The sequence below is a fragment of the Eurytemora carolleeae genome, unplaced genomic scaffold (assembly GCF_000591075.1).
Source record: "Eurytemora carolleeae unplaced genomic scaffold, Eaff_2.0 scaffold31, whole genome shotgun sequence".
NCBI classification, from domain to species: Eukaryota; Metazoa; Arthropoda; class Copepoda; order Calanoida; family Temoridae; genus Eurytemora; species Eurytemora carolleeae.
This window is the reverse complement of record NW_019396511.1, coordinates 408,023-433,129: the sequence shown is the minus strand read 5'-3', so window position 1 is coordinate 433,129 and position 25,107 is coordinate 408,023. Positions and strand designations below refer to the sequence as shown.

The 25,107-nt window shown below is 31.3% G+C and overlaps 5 protein-coding genes across 14 annotated transcripts in view; all 5 read left to right on the top strand.

Annotated features, from left to right (window-relative positions):
* The window catches only part of LOC111704662 (DNA-directed RNA polymerase III subunit RPC8), a 5,750-nt gene extending 4,946 nt beyond the window's left edge, over positions 1-804 (top strand). The window contains exons 6-8 of the mRNA XM_023476973.1: positions 244-362; positions 457-500; positions 707-804. Coding sequence (XP_023332741.1) covers positions 244-362; positions 457-500; positions 707-784 — 241 coding nt within the window. The 3' untranslated portion in view covers positions 785-804. The remainder of the gene's footprint in view (positions 1-243; positions 363-456; positions 501-706) is intronic.
* LOC111704658 (decaprenyl-diphosphate synthase subunit 1) overlaps positions 1-9,683 on the top strand; it is a 15,577-nt gene extending 5,894 nt beyond the window's left edge. Inside the window, exons 1-16 of one of the 3 annotated variants that reach the window (XM_023476960.1) lie at positions 775-865; positions 1,143-1,502; positions 2,246-2,311; positions 2,716-2,756; positions 2,825-2,873; positions 3,040-3,087; positions 3,376-3,486; positions 3,645-3,692; positions 5,150-5,236; positions 5,957-6,062; positions 6,567-6,614; positions 6,926-7,006; positions 7,626-7,755; positions 8,435-8,544; positions 8,972-9,061; positions 9,124-9,683. In XM_023476960.1, the coding sequence (XP_023332728.1) occupies positions 1,432-1,502; positions 2,246-2,311; positions 2,716-2,756; positions 2,825-2,873; positions 3,040-3,087; positions 3,376-3,486; positions 3,645-3,692; positions 5,150-5,236; positions 5,957-6,062; positions 6,567-6,614; positions 6,926-7,006; positions 7,626-7,755; positions 8,435-8,544; positions 8,972-9,061; positions 9,124-9,213 (1,176 nt within the window). In that variant the 5' untranslated portion in view covers positions 775-865; positions 1,143-1,431 and the 3' untranslated portion in view covers positions 9,214-9,683. Of the gene's footprint in view, positions 1-774; positions 866-1,142; positions 1,503-2,245; positions 2,312-2,715; positions 2,757-2,815; positions 2,874-3,039; positions 3,088-3,375; positions 3,487-3,644; positions 3,693-5,149; positions 5,237-5,956; positions 6,063-6,566; positions 6,615-6,925; positions 7,007-7,625; positions 7,756-8,434; positions 8,545-8,971; positions 9,062-9,123 lie in introns of those variants that run through there. The other 2 variants (XM_023476958.1, XM_023476959.1) reach the window with 2 other exon arrangements.
* The window catches only part of LOC111704657 (transmembrane protein 62), a gene marked incomplete in the record, with an annotated part of 21,487 nt that continues 5,452 nt past the window's right edge, over positions 9,073-25,107 (top strand). Inside the window, 7 exon segments of the mRNA XM_023476957.1 lie at positions 9,073-9,083; positions 20,478-20,585; positions 21,394-21,506; positions 22,194-22,238; positions 23,240-23,308; positions 23,859-23,911; positions 24,278-24,377. Coding sequence (XP_023332725.1) covers positions 20,492-20,585; positions 21,394-21,506; positions 22,194-22,238; positions 23,240-23,308; positions 23,859-23,911; positions 24,278-24,377 — 474 coding nt within the window.
* On the top strand, positions 9,789-15,936 carry LOC111704661 (ubiquitin-like-conjugating enzyme ATG10). Of its 8 annotated transcripts, none has more exons than XM_023476971.1 (8): positions 9,789-10,011; positions 10,599-10,739; positions 11,733-11,798; positions 11,994-12,085; positions 12,552-12,635; positions 12,789-12,836; positions 13,024-13,918; positions 15,482-15,936. In XM_023476971.1, exons 1-7 carry the CDS (start codon positions 9,963-9,965, stop codon positions 13,111-13,113), a joined length of 570 nt encoding a protein of 189 aa, XP_023332739.1. In that variant the 5' UTR covers positions 9,789-9,962; the 3' UTR covers positions 13,114-13,918; positions 15,482-15,936. The 8 variants fall into 8 exon arrangements, with proteins under 8 accessions (XP_023332739.1, XP_023332738.1, XP_023332735.1 ...); XM_023476970.1 differs by having other exon boundaries at positions 11,703-11,798; positions 11,994-12,076; XM_023476967.1 differs by having other exon boundaries at positions 11,703-11,798; positions 15,490-15,936.
* Positions 16,452-20,476, top strand: LOC111704660 (uncharacterized). Its single transcript, XM_023476963.1, has 7 exons — positions 16,452-16,456; positions 17,030-17,087; positions 17,232-17,325; positions 17,589-17,691; positions 17,942-18,263; positions 18,826-18,904; positions 19,917-20,476. The coding sequence occupies exons 2-7, from the start codon at positions 17,074-17,076 to the stop codon at positions 20,052-20,054; spliced, it is 750 nt and encodes a 249-aa protein (XP_023332731.1). The 5' UTR covers positions 16,452-16,456; positions 17,030-17,073; the 3' UTR covers positions 20,055-20,476.

The window sequence follows — 25,107 nt, the reverse complement described above, 5'->3', positions numbered from 1 at the left end:
TCGTTGTTTTTAAATCTTAAAAACAGATCAATGCTGTCAATTTCCTTCATCATCTGTGCTGCATAAATCCTCAACTCACATTCACTTAGAAACTGCAATTCAACATTAACAATTTTTAGCTAGAAAAAAAGGATATCTTCTTTATTTTTGCTCAGATAAAGTTGGAATTTAGACTCGATCTTTAGAATAAAGAGTCACTTAGAATAACGTGAACTGTCCCTTTAACCCAGTATTGTTGTGTAGGTATGAGGAGAATGAGAGTGTATGGGTGTGGGAGTATCCTGTAGAGGACGGACACCATGATATGTTTCTTGATCCTGGTGAACAAATAAGGTTTAGAGTCGTCTCAGAGACATTTACAGGTATAACCAGGGTCGTTCCGAGCCCGGGGGATATGTTTCTTAAACCTGGAGAACAAACTAGATTTTGTACATTTTAAAACAAATAATATTTTAGATTTGGGACCCAAACAGGAGAATAGTGAACAGGAGGGCCAGCAGGTAACAAAAAAAACTAGATCATCCATTTTGCATGTTCTTAGATCTTAGTTGATTTTAATTGAAAAGAGTTTGATTTTATAAATTTAAAATAACTTAATCAAGTTAATTGCTAAAAAAATGGTTATCAGACCGTTAAATAGTTAATATCCGGCGAAATGTCAATGGCAGTAAATATTAAAATGTCTGAAGATTATATTTTATACCAGGAAGAACGATTACCGCCGTATGCTGTTACTGCTACGATAAACGAGCCTGGATTAGGTCTACTCTCATGGTGGAACTAGAACATATTCTCATTCACGATTTCAAATTAGAAATATCTTGAACATGTAAAAATTTCACGGTTAAATGTAATAAAAGGGATTGTAAGTGTAATTTCAAGTTATGCTTCATGCAAAGATGGTAATGCCCGATTCACAATAGTACCCTTATGTGGGAGATATTGTCGTTTTCCTAGCTTGAAAATGTTTAATCGTGAAAATGTTCTGTATGTTTTCATGCAGAAGTCACAATTGAAAATAAATAGTTATCAAAATCATAAACATTGATATTTAATTCAGGCTTGATCAGTTTTTAAGGTCACTGTGGTGAATTGGGCATTGTCATCTTTGCATGAATTGTCACTTAAAATTACGCTTACAGTCCCTTTAATGTTTCACATTTTTATATTTATATAATATATATGGAATGAAAATGTGCTAGATCTTTTTATATGGAGATTTTTTTCAATTTCATAAATTCATCCTTCCAAGTTTCATAAGAATTCGCAAGGCTTTAAATCTTTAAACTTTCATGTTTCACTTTTTTACATTCATATATATGGAAGGAAAACCTTTCATGGAGAATCCTTCCAAGTTTCACAAGAGTTCTCAAGGCTGTGATTGTTTGTGTATTTTTATGTACTTCAAGTTTTTTTATTGTTTTCAGAAGAATGCTTAGTTTAGGTCGAGGGTTAAGTTGTATTCTTAGAACTGGAAGCTTTCCACCATCTTTACCTGTTAGGTAATTACAGAGGATTCATCGATTGATCAGGTCACTGATTTGCTGATTGATTGAGTGTTTGATTAGATTGTTAGATTTGTTGCTTGGCTGATTTATTTTTTGTCTGGTTATGGTGTAAGGGATTTAGTGATTGTATAATTAATTAATTTACTTTTTGATTTATTGAGTTATTAATTGATATAATGTTTTATTGAATAAATGATGGATTGATTGATTAATTGATTTCCTGACTAACTAATAAATTCATTGATAAATTCATTGATAACTTTTTCGGTGATGGATTTATTGGTTTCTTACTGACTGATTAATCGCTGTTCATTTATTGATTAATTGATGGCCGGATCGATTGATTGATTAATTCAATTGCTGGCAAATTCTTTTATCCATTTAATGGCTACCTGATGGATCGATTTTTATATCAAGTGATCGACTGACTGATAATTGATTGCTCCAGTTAAATGCTTAAATGATTTAATGATCGGTTGATGTTTCATGATGATTGGGTGTAGTTTTGATAAATGTAATGTAATATTTAAAAAGTATATTTGATATATGAGATTTAGATTGAGTTATTTTAGTGAATGATACTTTTCGTTGATTGAATTTATTAAATGATTTATTTAGATTTTTTACTGAGGGACTAATAGTAATTGATTGATTGACTAACATGAATCGTTTGATTCTTCTGAATGATTAATTGACATGTTTAAACTGATTAATTCATTGATTATTTAATTGATTAGAATGGTGAGATGTGGCGGATTAATATTACAATCTTCGCAGTGTAAGAAGATAACTAGCAACAGAAGGGAAAACATGTTTTAACACAGATTCACTTTTTTATTGCGTTACTAAAATATTAAAACTTTTTCATAATTTTGCAAAGATAATATTGATTTTGTTTATTCGGAGCACAAGTTTCAATGCAATATAAAGTATTAAAATGAAAAATTAAATCTAATTTTTTAAGAAAAGTATATCTTTATGGCCCCCCCTTTAGATGCTTCAGAAACTATCTCAAGAACTGACGACGGTCAACCCAGACCGAAATATATTTTCAATAAATGTGGAAGTATCATTTCCTTTTTAACTTTACAGAGGTTTGGTCCATCACCATCACCGAATTTTAAATAAAGTTAACAAAATAAGAGTTCAAGTGTATTTTTTATAAACTAAATATAAACTAAATATCCATAAATTGTTTTCAACTCAGATTAATGTCAGTATCCAGTCCTTACTCTCATACAAACACAGGTAAGGATATTATTTTAGAAAAATAGATGTTCTGAAATATAGAATTATTTGAAATTTAGACGTTGTAGATTCATCTAGTTCTTCTGATCCCTTCATCCTTCTCCACTCAGACTTAAGGTACATTATTTGCAGGTCTTAATGCCCAAAAAATTCATTATGCAGTTCATGGTTATGAAATGAAAAAAAAATTTATTTCGACTTAATTTAATCTTTAAATTAAGAAAAAATTTATTTTAATAAACATCGCTTGTATTGTTAAAAATTTGATTCTGCTTTTTTTCAGCTCGGTGATGCAAGAGATCCACGCAGAACTACTAAGAGATCTTACAAGGTAAAAAGTGTTGAGTGTCGTCTTCGCTTTTATAATAAATGCCATTAAGGATTTTGCGTTTGAAACTGATAAACCTGAGAAAAAAGTATCTTTTGTCCAATTAGCAAAGTAGAAGATAAAGTGCGATATAATAATCTTTTTTATATTAGTACAATCTTGATGTATTTTTTGTGTGAAGTATTTAACAGGGAACATCGAACATGTTACCCCCCCCCCCCCCGTGGCGGCGATGGGGGGGGGCGTTTAATGAGCCTTTCTTTACAGATTTCTTAATTTTGTTTTTATTAGTGAGAGTGAGCTTGGTGAAATGTCTCTTTATTATTTTGATGGAAAAGGAAAATCTTTGCGACCCTTGATATCTTTGTGCATCGGACATGCTTATAATTTACATACTAACAGGTATTTATGTTGTTATTCTTATTCTTATACTTATTGTTTTTAGGTTTAACAATATTCCATATATGAATTAGTAAAAGCAAACACAGCAATGTGCATTCTAATTTTTCGCAAACACTCTCTTTAATTCTCTTTTTTTAACTAATGTAATCTTTTTTTAGATCAGACCAAGAAGCATTAAGTAACCAGAGAAAAGTTGCTCTAATTAGGTCAGTTAACCGACATTTTGTAATCAGCCAATTCTTAGTCAATTAACCTATAATCCCTGTTCCATTACTGGATTAATATATTTTTCTTAAAGAAACTGTAAGCGTAATTTCAAATGACCCTTCATGCAAGGATGGCAATGCCCGATTTACAACGCTACCCTTGAAACTTTAATATGGTCAGAAATGTAGAAGATACAGTCGTTGCACACAATTCTGAAATGAACCATCAGGTTTTAAGTCTAAACACCTCAAATTTTTCTTTGGAATATTTTTATATGCAGTCTACTGAGCTCTAATCTCAAGTTTCAGAAAATGCCACCTAGTGGTTTTTGAGTAAATCCATTTTTAAGAAATAAAGTGCATTTACAGTTCTAAAATCATATATATACGACTTTGATCTGCGTCCTGTGTCTATGTTTTTAACCATGATTAACAAATTTTGGAACTTTTCTTAAACAGCCAAAAGACATATTGTAGCAAAAGATCAAAGCTCTAAGTCAACTGCCTGACTGTTTAAATGCAGCATACAAAAGTTTTTTTATGTGATTTTTACTGATTTCCCTTCAAAAAGACTCTTTTAGGCAGTATTTAGGCAGTCATTAAGTTCACATAGGGCTTTGATTTTTGCTAAAACATGTCTTATAACTGTTACGGAAAATTAAAAAAATTTGGGGACTTTGCCATTTACGGTTCTATAAAAATCTTTTAAAAAAACGCAGAAGAAGCCAAAAAAATACAGTTACGTTTTATTTTAGAACCTGAAAATGCACTTGATTTCTACAATTTAATCAATTCATTAGATTTCCTCAATATTCCCTAGGTGGCATATTCGGAAACTTTAGAATATAACTCAGCAGACTGCAAAAAAATATATTCCAAAGAAAAAATTTAGGTGTTTGACTTGCTACCTGATGGTTCATATACAGCAGTGTGTGCAGTGCAGAATATAAAGATGGATTTCATGATCTGTTGTTCGAATGTAGAAGCACGAATTAATCTTAATTTGTTCAACTGATCCGAGAAAATTCTGAGATTACATTCAGTTTTTTAAAGTTAGTGAAATGATCCATACTTCCTCTTTAATCCATAATATTTAGTGAAATGATTCATACTGCCTCTTTAATCAAGAATATTTAGTGAAATAATCCATACCTCCTCTTTAATCCAGAATATTTAGTGAAATGATCCATAGTGCCTCTTTAATCCTTAATATTTAGTGAAATGATTCATACTGTCTCTTTAATCCATGATATTTAGTGAAATGATCCATACTGCCTCATTAATCCATAATATTTAGTAAGATAATCCATACTGCCTCTTTAATCCATAATATTTAGTGAAATGATCCATACTGCCTCTTTAATCCATAAAGTTTAGTGAAATGATCCATACTGCCTCTTTAATCCATAATATTTAGTGAAATGATCCATACTGCCTCTTTAATGCATATTATTTAGTGAAATGATCCATACTGCCTCTTTAATCCATGATGACATTTTGGATCACGCAGAGTCAAGGCGGGGAAAAGAAAGTATAAATCTCAAGTAAGTTTTGTTTTGAACAAGTTTAGAAGATAAATTAAAATAAAATAACCTGTTGATATCGTAGGAATTATAAAACTTTGGAATAAGAAGACGACATTAATGAAACTTAATTTGTATTTGACGTTGTTGTAAAGCAAAGAGCTTTACCAGGAGCTTAAATCAACCTTAAATGAAATGTGTAAATTGCACAGTTTCAGGTTTCATGTTTATCGACCTTGATACCTTGAGTCAAAATAGTCGTCTTCATATTCCAGATTAATTGGTTCCACTGTAGGCAACTTCATTTTTCTATTCTTTTATTCTAACAGTTAAAACCTATAGAATTTGTAAATTAAATACTGCTATTATTTCAATCATATTTTACTAGATTGGGAACCGGGAACCCCGCTTTGCCTTTGAGTTTTCCCCAAAAGTCAACCAATTTAACCTGGAACTTTTTAACCAAGCCAAGAACATTCTATAGTGGTTTTACCGAGTTCCCCGATCAAATCGGTCAAAGGTTTATGACCAACATACAAAGCTTAAATCTAAATACCCACCAAGGATTTGACTTGAGATTTTACTGTAACTATCTGTTTCCTTGTATTCATGATTCCCTGCAATTGTAAGACATACAAATATTATACAAGGCAGAAGATTTAATTTAACCTTGAAATCGTCTTTACAGTCTCATCCTTAGTGGGTAGCCCTGTATATATCTTTAATTGAATACTATTTAAGATGGAATATAAAAAAATCTACACTGGCTGGTGATTATGTTCTTGGCGTCGGATCAAAATTATTATCCAGTATTCAGAACCCTGATGTTGTACAAATTCTTTCTCAGGTTTGTCTAGTAGATTTATGTACATTCTGATTTGATTTGATAACATACTATACTTTTCAGTGTGCACTATGCATTCATTGTACATTGTATAGTGAACTGTTACTATGAATTTTATTGTTTCAGGGGTTAATTTTTTTTTGGTCCTTCCCCCCTCCTTCCACACTTTTTTTAGGGTTTTATCCGCTGAATTTGGGAAATATACGGTTTTTAGGGCAAACCAAATTAAGTTTGGGTGTTCAAGGTTTAACAAATTTGACCTCCGATGTTTAACTTTTATTTTTTTCTCCAGAGCATCAACAATTATTTATCCCATTCCTTGTTTAAAAATATACACGTAATCCAAAATATTTAAAGTGATACAAAACGTCTTTGACGCCACATCGTTATGTTGAGTACAACACAGTGGGTACGTTCACGGTACCTTATTTTTTTCTGCTACGGTACGCTTATAAATGAACACTGTACAGCGTACCATGTACAGACTTAAAAATACATGTACTCTAGGTGTTGGCGGATTTAGTAAAAGGAGAATTCATGCAGCTACAAACAAAGGTATTCATATTGTTCTTTATTGATAATTATTTGCTTTAAAAATAGTTTTGTTTACATTTTTAATCAAACTTATTCAATTAGAAATTAAAAGAAATATTTTTAAAAACTAGAGAAACTAAGACTCCTAAAAATACATCGTAAATATTTTATGATTGAAGAATGATATCATTATTAATATTTTTTACATTGTTGTTGATTTTGTTATTATTGTGTTTACTACTTATTGTTTTCTCTTTTCCTGTTCTCATATCATTTTGTTTTTCTTATTTTACTAAAATGTCAAAAATAATAATTATAAAAACTATTTAAAGGAAGAGAAAGGGGAAAGATTTACTGATTATTTGAATAAAAGTTTCAATAAGACTGCTAGTCTCATGGCTTACAGTTGCAAGGTAAACTTTCACATTCTTTTCTATTCATAATTTTTTTTTCTTATAATTGCTGAAAAAATGTAAATATGCTGATACGGACAACTAAACAATATAAATACAAGTAGTGTGATACTTGAAAACCAAATCTTTTATTGAGTGTAAAAACAAGAGATGAAAAGTTTTATTCATTTGTGGAGAACCTTAGTTCTATTGATAAGTGAAAATGGATTTAATTAGACATTAGCTTTCCAGAGCTGGGGCCTTTTGAATTATGGATATCGAGACTCAATCTTTTGTTAATCTGCAGATTTATTAAATCCTTATTCTATATCCTACATGGTAATCGTGCCCAGTCAGGAGGTAAAGGGAGCTTTGATCAGGGGAGGAAAAACTAAAATGAAGAGAAGGAAAGATATTGTTTTTTAGATCCTCAAATTTCAAGTGCCGACAGTGGATATTAAGATCAAGATCGGTATTTTAAGAAACTAAAACAAAGGTTTCCAGCTCTGGCTTTATTCAATTAATTGCTTCTAATAGTTGAAACTATGTAGCTGTAATTAAACCAGTTCAAGTTGGTTGACGAGAAGTGGTTGAACTAAGTCTACTTAACTTAGTCTCGTTATTAACTAAATATGTTTAGGCAAACGTAGTTTTATCTGGGGGAAACAAAGACGACATTGAGAATAGTTTCCAATATGGTCGGAATATTGGGATTGCATTTCAGCTTGTAGATGATCTTCTAGACTTTGTGTCAAGTGCGGATATGCTTGGTGAGAAATATTTTTTAGAATTGTATTTTGATAAACTATTGGTCAATTGATAGGAAAGGATGCTAAATTTAAAGAATTTTTAAATATTTTTTTTAAGATGGTTGTCGAACCATTTTTTACTTATTTGTCAGTTTCATAATTTATTGATATATTGATTGATTGATTGATTGATTGGTTAGATGATTGATTGTTTAAGCTAGTAAATAATGGTAAGGCCACAATTAGTTTGTTAAATGATTGATTGATTGATTATATAGACCTACAGCTAGCACTGGCAATTCTGTTAGCTAACTTATTGGTTGGTTTATACTTTATTGATATATTTACTTATATTGATTAATTGATGTATTAACTCAATGATTGATTTATTCATTAGTTGTTTGGTTCATTAATTCATTAAATGATTGAATTATTGGTTAAACCATTTGATTAATCGATTGATAAAAGAAACCAGCTACGGCTGACCTACAGCTACTCGCAATTCCGTTAGATAACACTTTGGTTGGGTTATTGATTGAATTTGTTATTGATATATTGATTTTTTTCGTTGATGATTTATTGATTTTCTGGACCGGACGTAAGGGAACTAATAATTAGTCCTTGCAATGGTGCTAGTTAATTAATTTATTTATTTGTTGCTTGATTAATTGATTCATTGAATGATTGATTGATTGACCAGGTAAACCAGCTGCGGCTGACCTACAGCTAGGACTGGCAACTGCTCCAGTTCTTTTTGCAGCACGACGGTTTCCAGAACTTGAACTTCTTATTAATCGAAGGTTTAACCAGGTAATGAAGGACGGTATATAATAACGTCAGGACCACTTCGTTTATGTGAAAAACATCAATTTTTATAATAAAAGAGTTTAAATATACAGTTTCTTTGATAATTTTAACGGAAGACGTTATTCAAGGCTTTATTTTATTATTTTTTCATAAACCAGTATATAGGATAAATACTTAAATAATTATTGAATTACAGTGAATCCCAGACATATGAATACGTATAGCAAGAGTTTTTTATGTCGTATTACATATTTAAGATCAAATGCCACGGAAAAATGAGTTTAATCAATTGTATTCATATTTCAGGGCTATTTATTTACCTTGAATTAAAAACAAAAAGAAGTTTATTTACAATTATCAAAAAACTTTTGACGGTCTATTTATTCATATATCTGGGATTCACTGTATAAAAATTATGAAAAATATTTAGACCGGGGATGTGGAGAAAGCGTTTAGTTTAGTCCTTAAGTCAACTGGTTTAGATGAAACAAAGAGCTTAGCTAGAACTCACTGTAATAAGGTAATTCTACTTTCTTAAAGAGGTTCTCTCCTAATTTTTAAATTTAAATGTATTTTTTTCAGGCTGTTCTCGCACTTCGTGATCTGAAGGACTCCGAGTACAAGGCTGGACTTATTCATCTCTGTGATAAAGTTTTAAATAGAATTAAATAGAAAACGTGCTTCAGGAGTGGTAACAGCTGATTTTGAAAATAAAATGTCGGATTCTAATAGTCCGCTGATCCTGGGCATCAGCTTTTTTTTTGGAAGTAAAATGTTTGAATCTTAAAGTCAGTTGATTATGGCTGATCCTTTCAATCAGCTGATTTTTTATGGTGGATTCCAGAAGCCAGCTGATCAAATGGTGTCTGATGAGTGATGGTTCTACACAAATACTGAGTTCATCATTCTTGATCTCAAAAGATTTTAAGTCAGCTGCTCTTTGGCGTCATCTGATATTGAAAATAAATTGACGGATTCTTAAGTTAAATGGTGGATTGACAAGCAGCTAAATATCTCCTTCATTTCTACTTTCTTCAGAACTTCCATCATTTATAGCTGATTCCCACTTCAAGGTTGATTTTATCAACTGGTTGTTTTTTATATTACAAATCATGAAAATAAAATAATACAATGTCAAAAAATAATGTACCTGTTACAAGTAAAAAGAAATTTTGTTTATTTTGTTTTGTGATTTCACAAAACATTTTTTGCTCAAAATTTGCACAACTGGTGTAAATACTAAATATGTCCTTAGTTAGTTTTAAAAAAATGTTTGTTTTCAAAAGTTAAAATAAAATTGTATGCCTATTGATCTCCAATGGCATCAACCAACATTATAAATTTCATGGACAATGAAAATAATTTGTTTAAGTAAATCTCATGCAGAATGAAAAATAATTATAAATTTTAGATATTAAAAAATGGGAACACTTTCTTATCAGAGATTTGTGGAAGAAGGAGAAGACCTAGGGATATAATTTATTTGATAAGAGACTATATTCAGAGGCGTTGTCAGAGGGGGGTAAGCTCAACCCCCCCCNCAAATTCCTGACTTCGCCCCTGACTATATTAGTTATAACGTTTAATGACTACATTTAACAATATGTATAGTTTGCAATGTTTTATAAAAGATGCTGAAAATCTAATATAACCAAACTTCTTTAAGAGACTAAGACAAAATTAGATAAAACTCGATAAAACGATTTGATTAGAAAAAAATCATCATTATTATATATATTAGTTAGACCCACAAAGTCTGTAGAATGGAAAGACGACCGTTAAAATTTTAAATAATCCATTAAACTTGAAACTATGCAGTGTAGACAGGTCCATTTAGATATTAAAGTTTATTTTCAAGTTCAGCTATTTCCAAAATACATGATAGAAACATCGTATATATATATTTTTATTCTTCCTATTACACGTTTTATGGCAAATTGATCCTACTATATAAGCAAGAAAAAACAACACGAACTACTACACAGGCTCTACGAATTGAGTATTTTTTATGTGGCACTTTCCTAAATTTAAATCTAACATAAATATTATCCCCTCAGTTAAAAAAATGTCCAAAAATGGAGAAAAAAACATCTGCTATGTGAACGGAGATAGGGAAGAAGGAGGTTATTTGAAGATAGAACGACTTCTTGTTGTTTCTGCTTCAAAACAGGAGAATAAAGAAATACATGAAGATTCAGGTGAAAAATTTTCTAAACGTTATTGGTTTCGATTTTAGTCTTTCACACAGTATCACAGGGTGTTAGAGTTTTATTCTACTAGGCTGAGATAAGATAATATATAGTTTATTGCTAATAATTTTTTACTATATTTATGTAATAATAGCAATTAGGTGGAGATTAGATTTTTGCTTTTTTGGGTATTATCCCCACCTAATTATTATTAAAACATTTACAATATGATAAATATTACTAGGTTTTGAAAGGTTACAATAAGTCAGGGATTACTAGTTAAATTTAGAGAGACCGAGGTGCAGCATAATAAAATAATTGTTTTTTTTTCAGTTTAGTACGTTTAACAAAATAAGATTAAGCATGTACAAAAATCTACAAAGTTCTATATTCATTTTTTGCAAGAATAACAAAAGTGTTTATTACACTTTGAAATGTAGGTGTCGGATAACATTTTAATATTAGGCGTCTTCTATCTCAACTTTTAATTGTTTCTGAATCTTTCAGCATTTTCTCTTTGTGGATTTTCAAAATTTTTACTAAAGTAAAAAAATATGGAGACAATTTTTTGTAATTCTGAGCATCCATAACCCTTCCCTTGGGTCAAGTGAGGTCCCACAAAAAAATTGTGCCCGATCAGTTCAGCAATTTGACGTTTATCGGTTACAAAGAAACAGACAAGCAAAATACGTATATATATATAGATTTTGGATTACCAGGTTTACCAGTAATATTATTTATTTCCCAAAATAACTTACAGTAAAGCCCTTAAAATTATGAGTTATACTTATACTGCTGTTTTACGTTTTTATTGGTCATATCGTATTTCTGAAGAGCTTATTTTCAAAGAGGGTTGACTTTTCTAATGAAAATTAGGTTTTTTATACATATATTTACAGGCTGTTAATTGGCTAAGCAAACAAATTCTGAAAAATTTAAAATCCAAGGATTTAATATGAATTTATTTTGAAGAATGTTTTGATGCTTCTGTTATTGAGGAAGATGAAAACTCAGTCGAGATAAATGGAAAGAGAGAAAATAAAGATTACCTGGGGGCTGAATACCAAGGAATAACATTAAACAAAGGGTCTTTGCTTTTTCATCTCAAAAATTCTATATCTCACATTCAAATTAAAGTAATTTTTGATTTTATTCATTCTTTTTTATTTGAATTGTTAGAATTTCAACTTTAAATGTAAAAAATGACAATTTTTTATGAATTCAAATCGTCATTTTGCCCCAAGTTTCAGTGATGTTGTTTAGTGCATTACAGTGCTGCGTACTCAGTTCCTCTTTTTTTAGCACGCTTCTATACATCTTCCGGTCAAACTCTACCTTTAGACAAAGTATATAAGGTAAAGCCCCCCCTCCCTCGTCACCCTTTTCTGTCAAACTCTACCTTTAGATATAGTATATAAAGTAAATTTTTCCGTTCAAACTAGACCTTTACACATGATATTTAAGGCCCCCTCCCCTTTCTGGTCAAATTCATTTCGACACAATGTTTTGGGTTCCCTTAACGTGATTAAATGGCAGGTGTATACAAGTTTATGAATTTAAGAAATATCAAGATAATTTTTTGAACCCTTGGAGAAAAAATTAAAATGGACCTACACTGGAACGCGCTAAATGCTCCTTATTTTATTGTTTTTAATAACAAATTCAGCGATGTTATAGATTAGATACAAAGAAGCTTAGAAAATATAGAACATTACTTTTGCTAGAAAAAATAGTTTGAAATGATTACACAGTCAGGTTATAAAGACATAGGGATTTTAATAAAGAGTTTGTGGCGAATAATCAGTTCTTTTTTTCCTGTAGGAGCTGGGACTGAAGCTTGATCGGTTCAGTTTAAACGAAATATCAGTCTCCCCTCATCCTCTGGAGGACACCCCTTGGATTCAGGTAACCAAGGGATTTTCCGCCCATACCTCATTGTTTACATGTGAGACAAGACGAAGGACGCGTGATCAGGATTAAGTTGACATTATTTTGATATTTATTTGATTTTTTTTTAATTAGTAATTTTAATACTTTTTTGAATTTCTCTGTATTTAGATCCACCCCTGTAAAACCGGAAGTATAATGGCCCAAATTATGCTACAGGAATCAAAGCATTTTCTAATTTAAGTCTCTAATTCTATTTATGCCAAAGTATGGTAATTTTTCAGAAAATCTTTTTTTAGTAACCCTTTTATATGACTTTGCAAAATTCTAATATTCTCTTGTTTCTTAATATAAGTTTTTTCATAGTTTTCATTGGCCATAGTCAATTTAAAATGCCTTTGTTTAGAACGAGCTTGGAAATTATCTCATTGGATTTCTTAGTTTCTACGGTCAAAGTTTAGGACTCATTCTCGATCCTAAGCTGGCCAAAGTTTAGGACTTATTCTTGATCCTAATTTCGCCAAAGTTTAGGTCTTATTCTTGATCCTAAGTTGGCCAAAGTTTAGGACTTATTCTTGATCCTAAGTTGGCCAAAGTTTAGTACTTATTCTTGATCCTAAGTTGGCCAAAGTTTAGTACTTATTCTTGATCCTAAGTTGGCCAAAGTTTAGGACTTATTCTTGATCCTAAGTTGGCCAAAGTTTAGGACTTATTCATGATCCTAAGCTGGCTAAAGTTTAAACTTATTCTTGATCCTAAGCTGGCTAAAGTTTAAACTTATTCTTGATCCTAAGCTGGCCAAAGTTTACTTATTCTTGATCCTTAGTTGGCCAAAGTTTTGGACTTATTCATGATCCTAAGTTGGCTAAAGTTTAAACTTATTCATGATCCTAAGCTGGCTAAAGTTTTAACTTATACTTGATCCTAAGTTTGCTAAAGTTTAGAACTTGTACTTAATCCTGCAGTGTACAGATACATGGCCAATGGATTTTCAATTGAAAGAAAAAAGAGCAAAATGGCAGACAAGAAAGAACCCAAGAAGAAGTTGCTAAGAGAGAAGTAAAGTAGAAGAAGATTGATAACGGCGGGGACATGACCAGTTGTATAAAATCTAATCCAGTACTGGAGGATATTTTCTCCTTAATTTCGAGCCAAGATCAACTAGATTAACCAGAGGAAATGTCCAGACTGAAGGACGTGCTTCCGGCATGTTGCTGTGAGGGAGCAGATGATTCTCCCTGGTATACCCAGCTGAGACCCGCCACTAACCCGGAGCAACTCAGGGAACCATTCGAGAAGAGGTTGGGTTTTGGACTAATTCTTGATTTTAAGCTGGCCAAAGTTTATCACTTATTCTTTGTTTTGAACTGTCCAAAGTTTATAAAGCATTCTTTATTCTCAGCTGGCCTAGAACCTGACGTAACCCTAACTTAAAAGTTTATTGATTTGTTTTTTTTTCTGTAAGTACAAATACAGTGAGACCCATAAATTGTGGAATAGGAAGACGACATTTAAGCAAAATTATGTGTATTTTATGTTGTTCAGGAGTAAATCAACTTATTAAGTGAAATGGGTATGTTTACACTGAACAAATCAAATAAAATCAAATATAATTTATTCGGCTCATCTTAAATTTAATAACAAAATTTATGAAACATATTTAAACAGAAGTGCTGAGCGTGAAAAGCTGTTTTAACAGTGCCCTTCTCTTTGGCGAATGTAAATATTTGACTTGGTACGGATGGCGGAAGGGATAAGGACGATAGCGGAGCCACGGCGGAGTTTACATTATTAGTAAACTTAACCTAGATAGCATGAAGCAGACAGAATCTAGAATCATAGGCTATCAAAAAGAATTAAAAATCACTTAAAATGTTACCAATGATAAATCAGATCTTTTTGAATATTTGAGCATACGTAACAGAAAAGAAGAAATATCTTTAAGTTGATTGGGCAGATTATTCCAATGGGAAGGATTAAAAAGGAAAATGCTTTACAAACTTGGTGTTTGCAAGAGGTACGAAAAAATCTCGGTATCATTTCTAAATATATAATCATGAATTAAACTTGGTTTTTCAACAATTTGAAGTTTTAAAAAGAGTTTGGCAAGTATTAATGAATAAATGCATGAATGTGAATTGTTTTTGCTGAATAAGTTCTGGAAGGGGTAAAATATTTAATGATGCAAAAATGGGTTGGGTATGTGCATTGTGCAAAGTGCATTATACTTTTCTTTCTGAATTATTCTCAATGCTGTTTTCTGGCATTTTATCAACAAATTTATATTTGTTTTGCTAGTGCAGCTGATAATTGGAATACATACAGTACATTAGAGGGTGATTACGAACATGATAAAGAGATGTAAGTGCAACAGTAGGCAGGAAATGTTTAGCGTTGTTTTAAATATAAGGACAACTTTTCAAATGGTAATAAAATAAAAAAAACTTTGGTCTAAAGAAACTCCCAAGATTTTAAAAACTGGAATTTTAGAAGTATTAGAGATTTTTTCATTGGGATAGATAAGTTCCAGAATATTAGACGAACCAATATCATTTTTATTAAATGACAAAAACACGTCATCGGGAACACGTTTACCCTTAGGTTGGAAAATCATTACAATTGCTGTGCTTTATGTTTTTTTTTTTATATTTAAAATCTAAATTTGAGTCCAACAGTCTTCATATTCTGCAATTTTTTGAGGTTCACTGTAGGAGGAAAATCTGTTTTCTGTTTATTTTGACTTTAGTCCTTTTGAACATTAGTCCAAAAGAGCGTCGTGCAATCGATCATTAGTCCTTGTGACACCTTCCTTACTTCACACTGAGTCCTTATTCATCGTCAGATACGATCCATTAAAACCCAAGCAGACAAGAGTAAGTGGCTGGAGCAGAGCTTTATCCTGGTGTGTAACTTATTCTGTGCGTGGACATGATACTTTGACTGTAGGTTCAATAGTAATAATAATAAAAACTTATCTGTGATATTAATAAAGTTATAAGTTAACTGCAGACCTGATCTCGCATAAAGGGACTGTCCTTGTAATTCACTTCAATTTAAAGAGAGACATTCATTATTCACAGCAGTACCATTTAAACCTAAATCTGATCAACAAGATGGAAGATATCGTCATTTTCTAGAGTTTTTATTTTAACCTTACTAAAAAGTTATCATTTTTTAAGGGAGAAGATGAGTCTCTCATTCACTCTCAATCAGGCAACGTATTTAAGGGCACCGTTGTAAATCGAACATGCCATCTTATAAATAATACGTCCACAGTCCCTTATGAGATACATTTTGTTTTTACAACATGATAATTTCAGATTTGTTTACTAATGTCGTTTAGTATACTTGAACTATGTTTTCCATTGAGAGAAAAGAAAACTGAGGAGTTATTTCAAGAAAACTCGTTTTTTTCCCAAGACCCGGTGGGATTCTACAATCAAAGGTCAGCTAGGTTCGAGCACTTTGTTTACAAAGGATTCGTTTGGATTCAAGTGAACTTATAGAACAGTTCTACTGCTAGGGTTATTTTTAGAAAAATGATCGACCATACTGACATTGAGGAACATCTTCAAGTGTCCTTAAGATTGAAAAAAAAACAGAAGGGGGGGGGGCATCAAACATCAACTTGATTGCATTAAAAGACAATATTTTTTATGTTAAGATCTGTTATGTCTGGACTGGTATTAAGTGATGTGAACACAAACCACCTTGTTTATCAGGGTAAGGAATCAGCTAGTGTGTTTATCAGGGTAAGGAATCAGCTAGTGTGTTTATCAGGGTAAGGAATCAGCTAGTGTGTTTATCAGGGTAAGGAATCAGCTAGTGTGTTTATCAGGGTAAGGAATCAGCTAGTGTGTTTATCAGGGTAAGGAATCAGCTAGTGTGTTTATCAGGGTAAGGAATCAGCTAGTGTGTTTATCAGGGTAAGGAATCAGCTAGTGTGTTTATCAGGGTAAGGAATCAGCTAGTGTGTTTATCAGGGTAAGGAATCAGCTAGTGTGTTTATGGATTATTTTATCTTTTCCTGATTTCCGGGATTTTTTAATCAATTATATTATTTATAAGGTCACTCTCTTAAAAATCTTTTTTTCTAATCTTTATTTATATGCAAATTGATGTGTAAAACTTGAAAGTCTTGAACTATGAAAACTGTTAGATGAAGTAATCATAGTGTGAATATCTGGTTGTAGTTGTATAGGGATAAGAAAATTAAAGTTTGAGGGGATCAATTTCTTTTTGTAGATAAACAAAACTTTTAAACCATTCAGAGTCCATAGGCAAGTCAAATTCACAGTTGTACAAATCATATGTTTTTAAAAGTGTGTTAGGTGAAAATTCTCAATTTTCTTCTTAGTCTATTTTGTTTTGTTATGAACAGATTACAAATTAGAAATTTTTTTCGTATTTAGCATCATTATCAGCCGGATTTCTGGGTAGAAAAGTTCTGGTTATTATGGGAAAAGGAAGGTTAGTATTTGTTAAAAATGCAAGCTTATCAAGAATACATTATGACATTGTGATATACACCCCAGCTGTGGAGCACTTATAAAGTTTGAACCTTTTAAACGTTCTAAGAAGGGCCTCAAACTGATGCCCATCCCTATCCTCTAGATGGAACGGGTTCCCTGACACCTTCCACCGTCTCCCTGGTCCTACTCCGACTACAGTTGACCGGATCAAGTTCCTGTATCCAGGAAGTGTCCAGGCAGGTGTTGTATTCTTTGTACAAATCATTCTCTGCACCCCCCTAATGAAACAGTATAATAATAATAATAAAAATAATACTGGTGCAAATTTTTACAGTGTTACAGTTTTATTAGCTAAGAAGTGAATTTTAGTGTTAAGATATAGAAACTGATAAATAAAACGAAGCTAATGTCCATTTTTTATTTTACTCTTGAACTCAAAGCATCTAAAATCAACCCCCCTTCTCCCCTAATTCTTTAAAATATATTCCTCTGTATCCAGGATATAGTTGATCATCTACTAGACCTGGAGGAATTCTTGATCCCGGACACAATCATTATCCAGCACTTCCAACAACTCATGCACACAGAAGAGGGAGAGCAAGGTCATACTTTTATTAAAGAGACATTTAACGTAGTTTTATGTGTTTTCCCGTTTATCAAGTAGGATGTCCGGATAAATGAATCAAGATTGATCTTGTGCAGTGTAAACAGAACCATTTAACTTTATGATTGATTTAACATGTTACAACTAAACATTTCTGCGTTGTAAAACATCTTATAAACTTCAGTGTTGATTTTATGTCGTCTGTCCCACGTTTAATTATTATCTGCATTTTAAGCTTATTTGTTTAGATGGGTCACCAGATTCGGCCATTTTAAGTTTGGTGAAATTCGCCGCGTTCATTTCCGAATATTTTGCGGCAAACCCAACTCCTTATAAGTCTAAAACAGTATTATCAGAAAATGAAGACGACCACGAGAAAGAAATCTTTAAAACTCCAGACTCTAAAGGAAGTCAAATAGAATATTCAAAAGAAAAAGAAAACTTTGAATCAACAGAAGACGATCAAGTAGTATATGACGAAAGGAAACAGACCAGGGAAACAATAGACCAGGATCCCGAAGTTGGAAAAGAAGGATCCACTCTACCAGACCTCAGGAACCTCAGTTACAGGTGTTCAGTCAATAAAAAATGATTTTTTTAAGCTTGACTTAAACATCAATATGAAGTTTTTGATTTCCATCGTTTTCCTGACTAAAAATGAAAATAATAATAATATGGGCATATTTCGTCATTTAATAAACAGTAAACACACTTTAAATACACATTTCATTATATGAATTTCCGATAAGATATACGCCCATAAGGAAAACTACAGTTACATTTTAGTTATGATTTTAAAAAGTTCAAAGAACACTGCAATTGTGCAGTGCACACAGACTGATTTCACTTAATAAGTTTTAATCTACTGGTTAAACTGTTTGCTTTATAACAACATCAAATACAATTAAGACTGGTTAAACTGTTTGCTTTATAACAACATCAAATACAATTAAGACTGGTTAAACTGTTTGCTTTATAACAACATCAAATACAATTAGACTGGTTAAACTGTTTGCTTTATAACAACATCAAATACAATTAAGACTGGTTAAATGTCATCTTCCTATTCCACAGTTTACAAGTCTAACTCTTTATTAATTATATTAATTGTTAAATACCAAAACTGTTCTAGACTTCCTCAGTTGTTATGCTTCGCTGAACTACCTAACCTTACTCCTCTCCTTGCTGACTCACTCAGGAACTGGTGGCGGGTAAGTTTTTTTCTTTGTTTTTTAAGAAAAGATTATTTTATTTTACTGTATTTGTTATTGTTTTGTTACTGTATATTTGTTATTGTTTTTGTTATTTGAATCACGCGTTGGACTAATTTGCTATATACAAGAGTAATATTTAAAATGGTGTCATTGAGGAAGATATTGGTGTTTTAACTAAAAAATTATGCATTCAGAGCTGAAAACTTTTGAATGGGATATCCTTAATTCTGATCGGATAATTAATCTGGAGATTAAATATGAGAGGAGAACAAGCAATATTTAATCTCAAGATTAAGAAAAAGAGTGGATTAAGCATTAATCCCGATATCCACCATTCAAAAGTTCCCAGCTCTGTTAATTTATTTCAAAGTATCTGATGCATAAATGCGCAAGCCACTTATGTAGAAAATTAACAATTAAAAATAATTGATTATCGCTTGATCAAATTCATCCTTGGTCAGAGAACATTTTAAATGGTTTTTTTATGTATATCAGACATGCCATTCTATAAATAGACAATAGATGTTCACGTTAAATAAGTTGTACAGTCCCTTATGTGTTTTTAAATTTCTGTCTAACATTTATTTATTTATACCGAAGGGTCCCATTTGTCATCTAAGTGAGCTTAGAAGTAAAACCAGTTACCCGACCCGCCAGCACCCCCATTAGATAGTGAGATGTTAGCCTCAGTGGTAGGTGATTACATCAATACAATGAAGACGACTTTTGATTGAAATTTTGATTTATATTAACCTGTTAAACAGCATGGATAGTGGATACACACTACACATAAACATAGAAGTCAAAAACTTGTAATTCTAAAAAAGCAAGCTAACAATCAAAACTTAATAAAAAAATTGTCTTGGTTGTATTGATATGATCGCTTAATACTGTGTGATATAAGATTTTAAAGATTTTTTTTCTTTTTTATCTTTGTCAAAGGTATTTCAAAAAATAATTTTAATAGACATAATTCATAATTAATTCCACATTGTATTATTTATGATAGGAAGTTTGGTTTCTGGAACAGACATTAGACGCCTTTCAAGTTTCATCTACCAGTAATATTGGCACAGTGGATATATGCTATACTCACACTAATCAATATTATCTCAAGAATATCAAGACCACACCACAAGATAAATAAATAGTGGCACAGTGGATATATGCTATACTCACACTAATCAATATTATCTCAAGAATATCAAGACCACACCACAAGATAAATAAATAGTGGCACAGTGGATATATGCTATACTCACACTAATCAATATTATCTCAAGAATATCAAGACCACACCACAAGATAAATAAATATTGGCACAGTGGATACAGCCAGTAGATATTTATATGTCATTTTGACGATTAAACTGCGAAATTTTCTTGTAATGAATTTAATAATTAAGTACTCTTATAATCGAAATTTTATGGTAAACTACTAATTTTTTCCGATGAAAAAAAAAAGTTCGTGACTGGCTGTGATTTCTGACTGAAACAATTACTAATCAAGTTAAACTGTGATAAAAGTTAAAGCATTAACATGTAAATTATATCTTTTTTAAAAATTTCAGATGAATAATTTACAATGATAAAGGTGTTGGTGAAGGGCGGGTTGGTGGGGTTGCTGGGGATACTTCTCTACAACTTTGTCATCTTACCAATCACTATTCCAGATCTAGGTAATAAGCTAGTCAACTTATTTTTTATAGTTGGTGCAATTCATGAGGAGGTAAGTTACCGTCAACACCCCCCCCTTCCTTATTTTACTTTTATTTGGTTTAAAAGTTTTCAAGATTTTTCAAATTACTCCACACGCTGAATATTTGTAACAACACATTTTTCAACAGCTCTTAAACCCCGAATGTTGTCTTTTCAGTCATTTGATTTTAATTCATTGCTTGCATTATGGAAAATTCTGCAAAAGCCAAATGCATCAATGCATCTTAGAAAATGTATCAATGCATCTTAGATTAAAATAAAAAATAAAGTTTTCAGATTTCCCCAGGTTTAAGATAAACACTAAAACATTAAGACTCGGAATCTGGACTTGAAATCAGATAAAAATAATATTTATATTTTCTTTAGAGTAAAGAAAGGACTGAAGTCGGTTGGATGGGATTAACTTGATTAATCTTGGTGTAAGGGAGGGCCGGAGTAGGACTAATTGAACCAAAATATATTCTTATGTACATATTCTGATGGGGAGGATATACTCTATTGTATCCAGGATTAAGAAAGGACTGGAGTAAAGAGGATCTGGAATGGGATGGAATATATTTTATTGTATCTAGGTTTAAGAAAGGACTGGAGTAAAGAGGATCTGGAATGGGATGGAATATATTTTATTGTATCCAGGTTTAAGAAAGGACTGGAGTAAAGAGGACCTGGAATGGGATGGAGAGGATATATTCTAATGTATCCAGGTTTAAGAAAGGACTGGAGTAAAGAGGATCTGGAATGGGATGGAATATATTCTATTGTATCCAGGTTTAAGAAAGGACTGGAGTAAAGAGGATCTGGAATGGGATGGAGAGAATATATTCTGGTTTATCCAAGTTACTGATTTACACATCAGTAAATATGTTCATCTAGAGATAAAAGTAAGTAGTGCTTCCAAATAAGATAAAAAAGAGAAGAATAATTAGGTATTTCATAAATATAATTCAACAGCACATTTAATTCTATCATTTAATTCCTTTGAAGAAGTTGAACAGTCGCCACAAACTCTGTATTTCTAATTCCTTTATCTTGCAATTTACATATAATGGTACTAAACCTTGGATATTTTAATCCTAGACTTTTTCCGTAAACAGCAACATTGTTTGAAATATCAAAGGTCTAGTGAATTAGGTTGCTAAGATATTTGAAATATCAAAGGTCTAGTGAATTAAGTTGCTAAGATATTTGAAATATCAAAGGTCTAGTGAATTAGGTTGCTAAGATATTTGAAATATCAAAGGTCTAGTGAATTAGGTTGCTAAGATATTTGAAATTAAGCGTTTGTGGCGAGTGTTTAGTTCCTTTCCATTGATTTTTCTCTTTTCGAAAACTGATTATTTTCAATTGTTCTTTCTTTACAAAAGTGATTTGCACATTTCTGATGCAGAAACATTGGGAAAATAGTCAGAATTCACAACTTTTCAAGCTAGACAACGATATCTCCCACATTATTGATCATATAAAGATTTTACAAATTACCGTTGTAAATATGGCCTGCTCCTCTTTAAATTACAACGTAAGTCCCTTTAAGTTAATCATTCTTTCGAATTTATAAAATCTTTTTTTAGGATTCCTTAGAAGATTTTTTCTCCACAACTCTGGATACTATCAAGGTTTAAATCAACTTCAAACAAAATACATAAATTCGTAAAATGGATTGTGCATAGTCATACATCATACTGCAGAGATAAAATTTGGGAATTTTGCAACAGAAAGTAAAAGTAAATTGTTTTAAGACTGAAATGTAATTTTCAAAAATTAAAGCACAAATTACCTGAACAATGTCATTTTTCCTTCAGTTCTTTTTCTTGCAGTCGTCGTCGTATTAATCAATACAATGAGGACGACTTTCGATTTAAATTTTTTATATCTACCAAGCTTTTAAACACTAAACAGTATGGATACAATTACACATTAACATGGAAGCAAAGAGAAGCTGTTAACAACAGCATCTTGTTTATGAGAGACTAGCTAAAGAATTTAAAAAGAAGGAGGGGAGAATGCAGCATTTTAAAATACTGCATCTGCATATTCTTGGAGGTTTACTCCTTTAAACATATATTGTTCTGCAAACCTTAAATATTTGCGCGCGCACGAGTCTATATAAACCCTTGTAACTTATAAATGTTGCCCAGTATGCCAGTATGTATACGACCTAAAGTGAAGAAATAAATGTAAGTTTTCTCTTTCTTTCCTTTCATTTTTTAAACCTTTCATTTGTTTACTTGGAAACTTTTAATTTGTAAAAGGCTTATAAAAAATTAAACTACAATAGAAAAGTCGTCTTAATTGTATTAATTAAAACGCCGACCACTGTACATAAAAAAGATCATATGTCCTAAAGTTTTAAACATCATTTGTTCTACACAATACAGGCTCTTGAATTATTAATTTTTGAAAAAATATATATCCCTTTTGAAATATACATAACATTTACTGGGACTTTAAAAAAAGACATTTCATCTATAGGACATTTCTTAGATAGACATTTTATTGGTGAAGAAATTTAAGAGCTCGCTTCATAGACATAAGACAATTAATACATAAATATTATTTGGGGGGCTTTATATCCCCCCGCACTCCCACATTTGTCTGAAGTTGAGCTTCTCACTAGCCCAGGCTAGTGCTTGCATCTGGAGATCTAACTGATGGAAAAGACAAGGATGGAGTTGACTCTTTTCAGGTCAAAATTACGAATCTCAAATGCTTTTATAAATCTTAGAAACTTTAAAATCTTATTAATTGTTTAAAGAGTAGAGGAAACGTTATAAATTAGAATCTGATAGAAATTTCTTTTATCAATTGCCATTTGTTTTTATTTTACTCGAGCTGGGAACTCGTGAATTGTGGATATCGAGATCATGCATTTTATGTTAATCTAAATAATTATTTAATCTTGCTTCTATGAGCGTAAATAAAGTGTCATCTATGGAAAACGAGGTGCAAATAAAAATCCAGGGAATTTTTGCATTTTACCAATGAAAGCACGAAGAAATTGCGGATATCCAAAATCAAGAGATTAAGCAGATTCTACGTGAGATTAAGTTGATCGGGATTATGGGAATATAACACAAAAATTCCCAGCTTTGATCAATGATCATTGATCATTTCAAATAAGGGATAATTAAGTAAAATTGTTATATTATTATAATAACCACCCGTTTTAGAAGTTAATTTAATGAATAATGTTTCTAAAATGTTTTTAATAGTTTTAAAAATTAATTTATTTTCAGGTTTTGGAGGAATGGAAGACTTATGCCAGTATACTAGAAGAGCATAATGTTAGGTAAGTTTTTTATCTTTCTACTGCTATCATTTTTATATTTGTCATTATTATTGATTGCTATTTATGTAATTATTATCTTTGTTTGCAGCATTATCTTCCTTATTATTATAATTATTTTTATTTTTAATATCATTAATTTTTTATTATTTTATTATTATTATTATTATATCATAATCATCATTTTTATTTTAATATTATTATTTTTTGTTTTTGTTGTTTTTATTTTTATTTTTATCGTTATTATTGTTAAGTTATTGTTTATATTATAATATGTTTTATGACTATGACTATTTATTTTTTCTTTCTGTACTTTGATATCATTAAAGTAATTTTTTTCATGTTGTTTCTTTTTGTTGAACATTCTAGAGAGAAGACTATATACCTGGATATTCGTGGAAATCATGATAGTTTTGATGTTCACCATCTACACCATTCTTCTAACCTTCACAGAAACTATTCAGCTCAGGTAGACAGCGCCACTCTGTGGTAACTTTTGGAACTAGAAATATTTGCAGTACAGACAGAGACGCCATGTTTTATGCAATGCAAATATGTTTTAGGGGATTGATGGGGTTAACTTGGGTTTAAAATTAACACAACCATTTTCGACCTCAGTAATAGCTGTAAATTAAAATTAAAACTATAAATTAAAAATGAAATATCTAATATCATTTTAATCTTAAATTTCTCCTTTAATGTTTATAATTTTCTAGGGTTTTGAGAATCCATCAAGCTATATTTATGACTTTGCATTCAGAAACAAAACATACAGGAAAAATATGACTGAAGCATATACGACATTTTATTCTAATGAGATATTTTCTTTCTACATTTTTTAGAATATCCTTCATAGATAAGATGGGGGGTGGGGTGAGAATTCAAAATGTTGCCAAACGGAAAATAAATATAAAAGTGAAAAAGTTTGAAAGAAGAGAAGAAGGGAAAAAATGTTATCCCATACACCAGAAAAAGAGACAAAAATTCAATTTAATTTTAATTTTTTTCTCCAAACCTAGCCTGGAAATCCAAAGTGGGGAAAACAAAAGAAGAGGGAAATAATATACACCTGTGGTGTTACCATAATTTATTTTTCCCTTTAAAGGGGATGGTGGAGTTGGCACATTTGATGTAGGGGGGGGGGGCCCTGCCTTCATTTTTGGTTCAAATCTTCCAATTTTTTGGGTGCACGCCTAATT

Bases quoted from the DNA above. Each gene is read 5' to 3' on its own strand.
- LOC111704661 (XM_023476967.1), top strand. From the start codon at position 9,963: ATGGGAACACTTTCTTATCAGAGATTTGTGGAAGAAGGAGAAGACCTA. The intron at 12,636-12,788 runs GTAACCAAGGGA...CTCTGTATTTAG, and splicing joins AGGACACCCCTTGGATTCAG to ATCCACCCCTGTAAAACCGG. The intron at 12,837-13,023 runs GAATCAAAGCAT...GCCTTTGTTTAG, and splicing joins TGGCCCAAATTATGCTACAG to AACGAGCTTGGAAATTATCT.
- LOC111704660 (XM_023476963.1), top strand. The intron at 18,264-18,825 runs GTGTTCAGTCAA...AAACTGTTCTAG, and splicing joins CTCAGGAACCTCAGTTACAG to ACTTCCTCAGTTGTTATGCT. The intron at 18,905-19,916 runs GTAAGTTTTTTT...TATTTATGATAG, and splicing joins CACTCAGGAACTGGTGGCGG to GAAGTTTGGTTTCTGGAACA.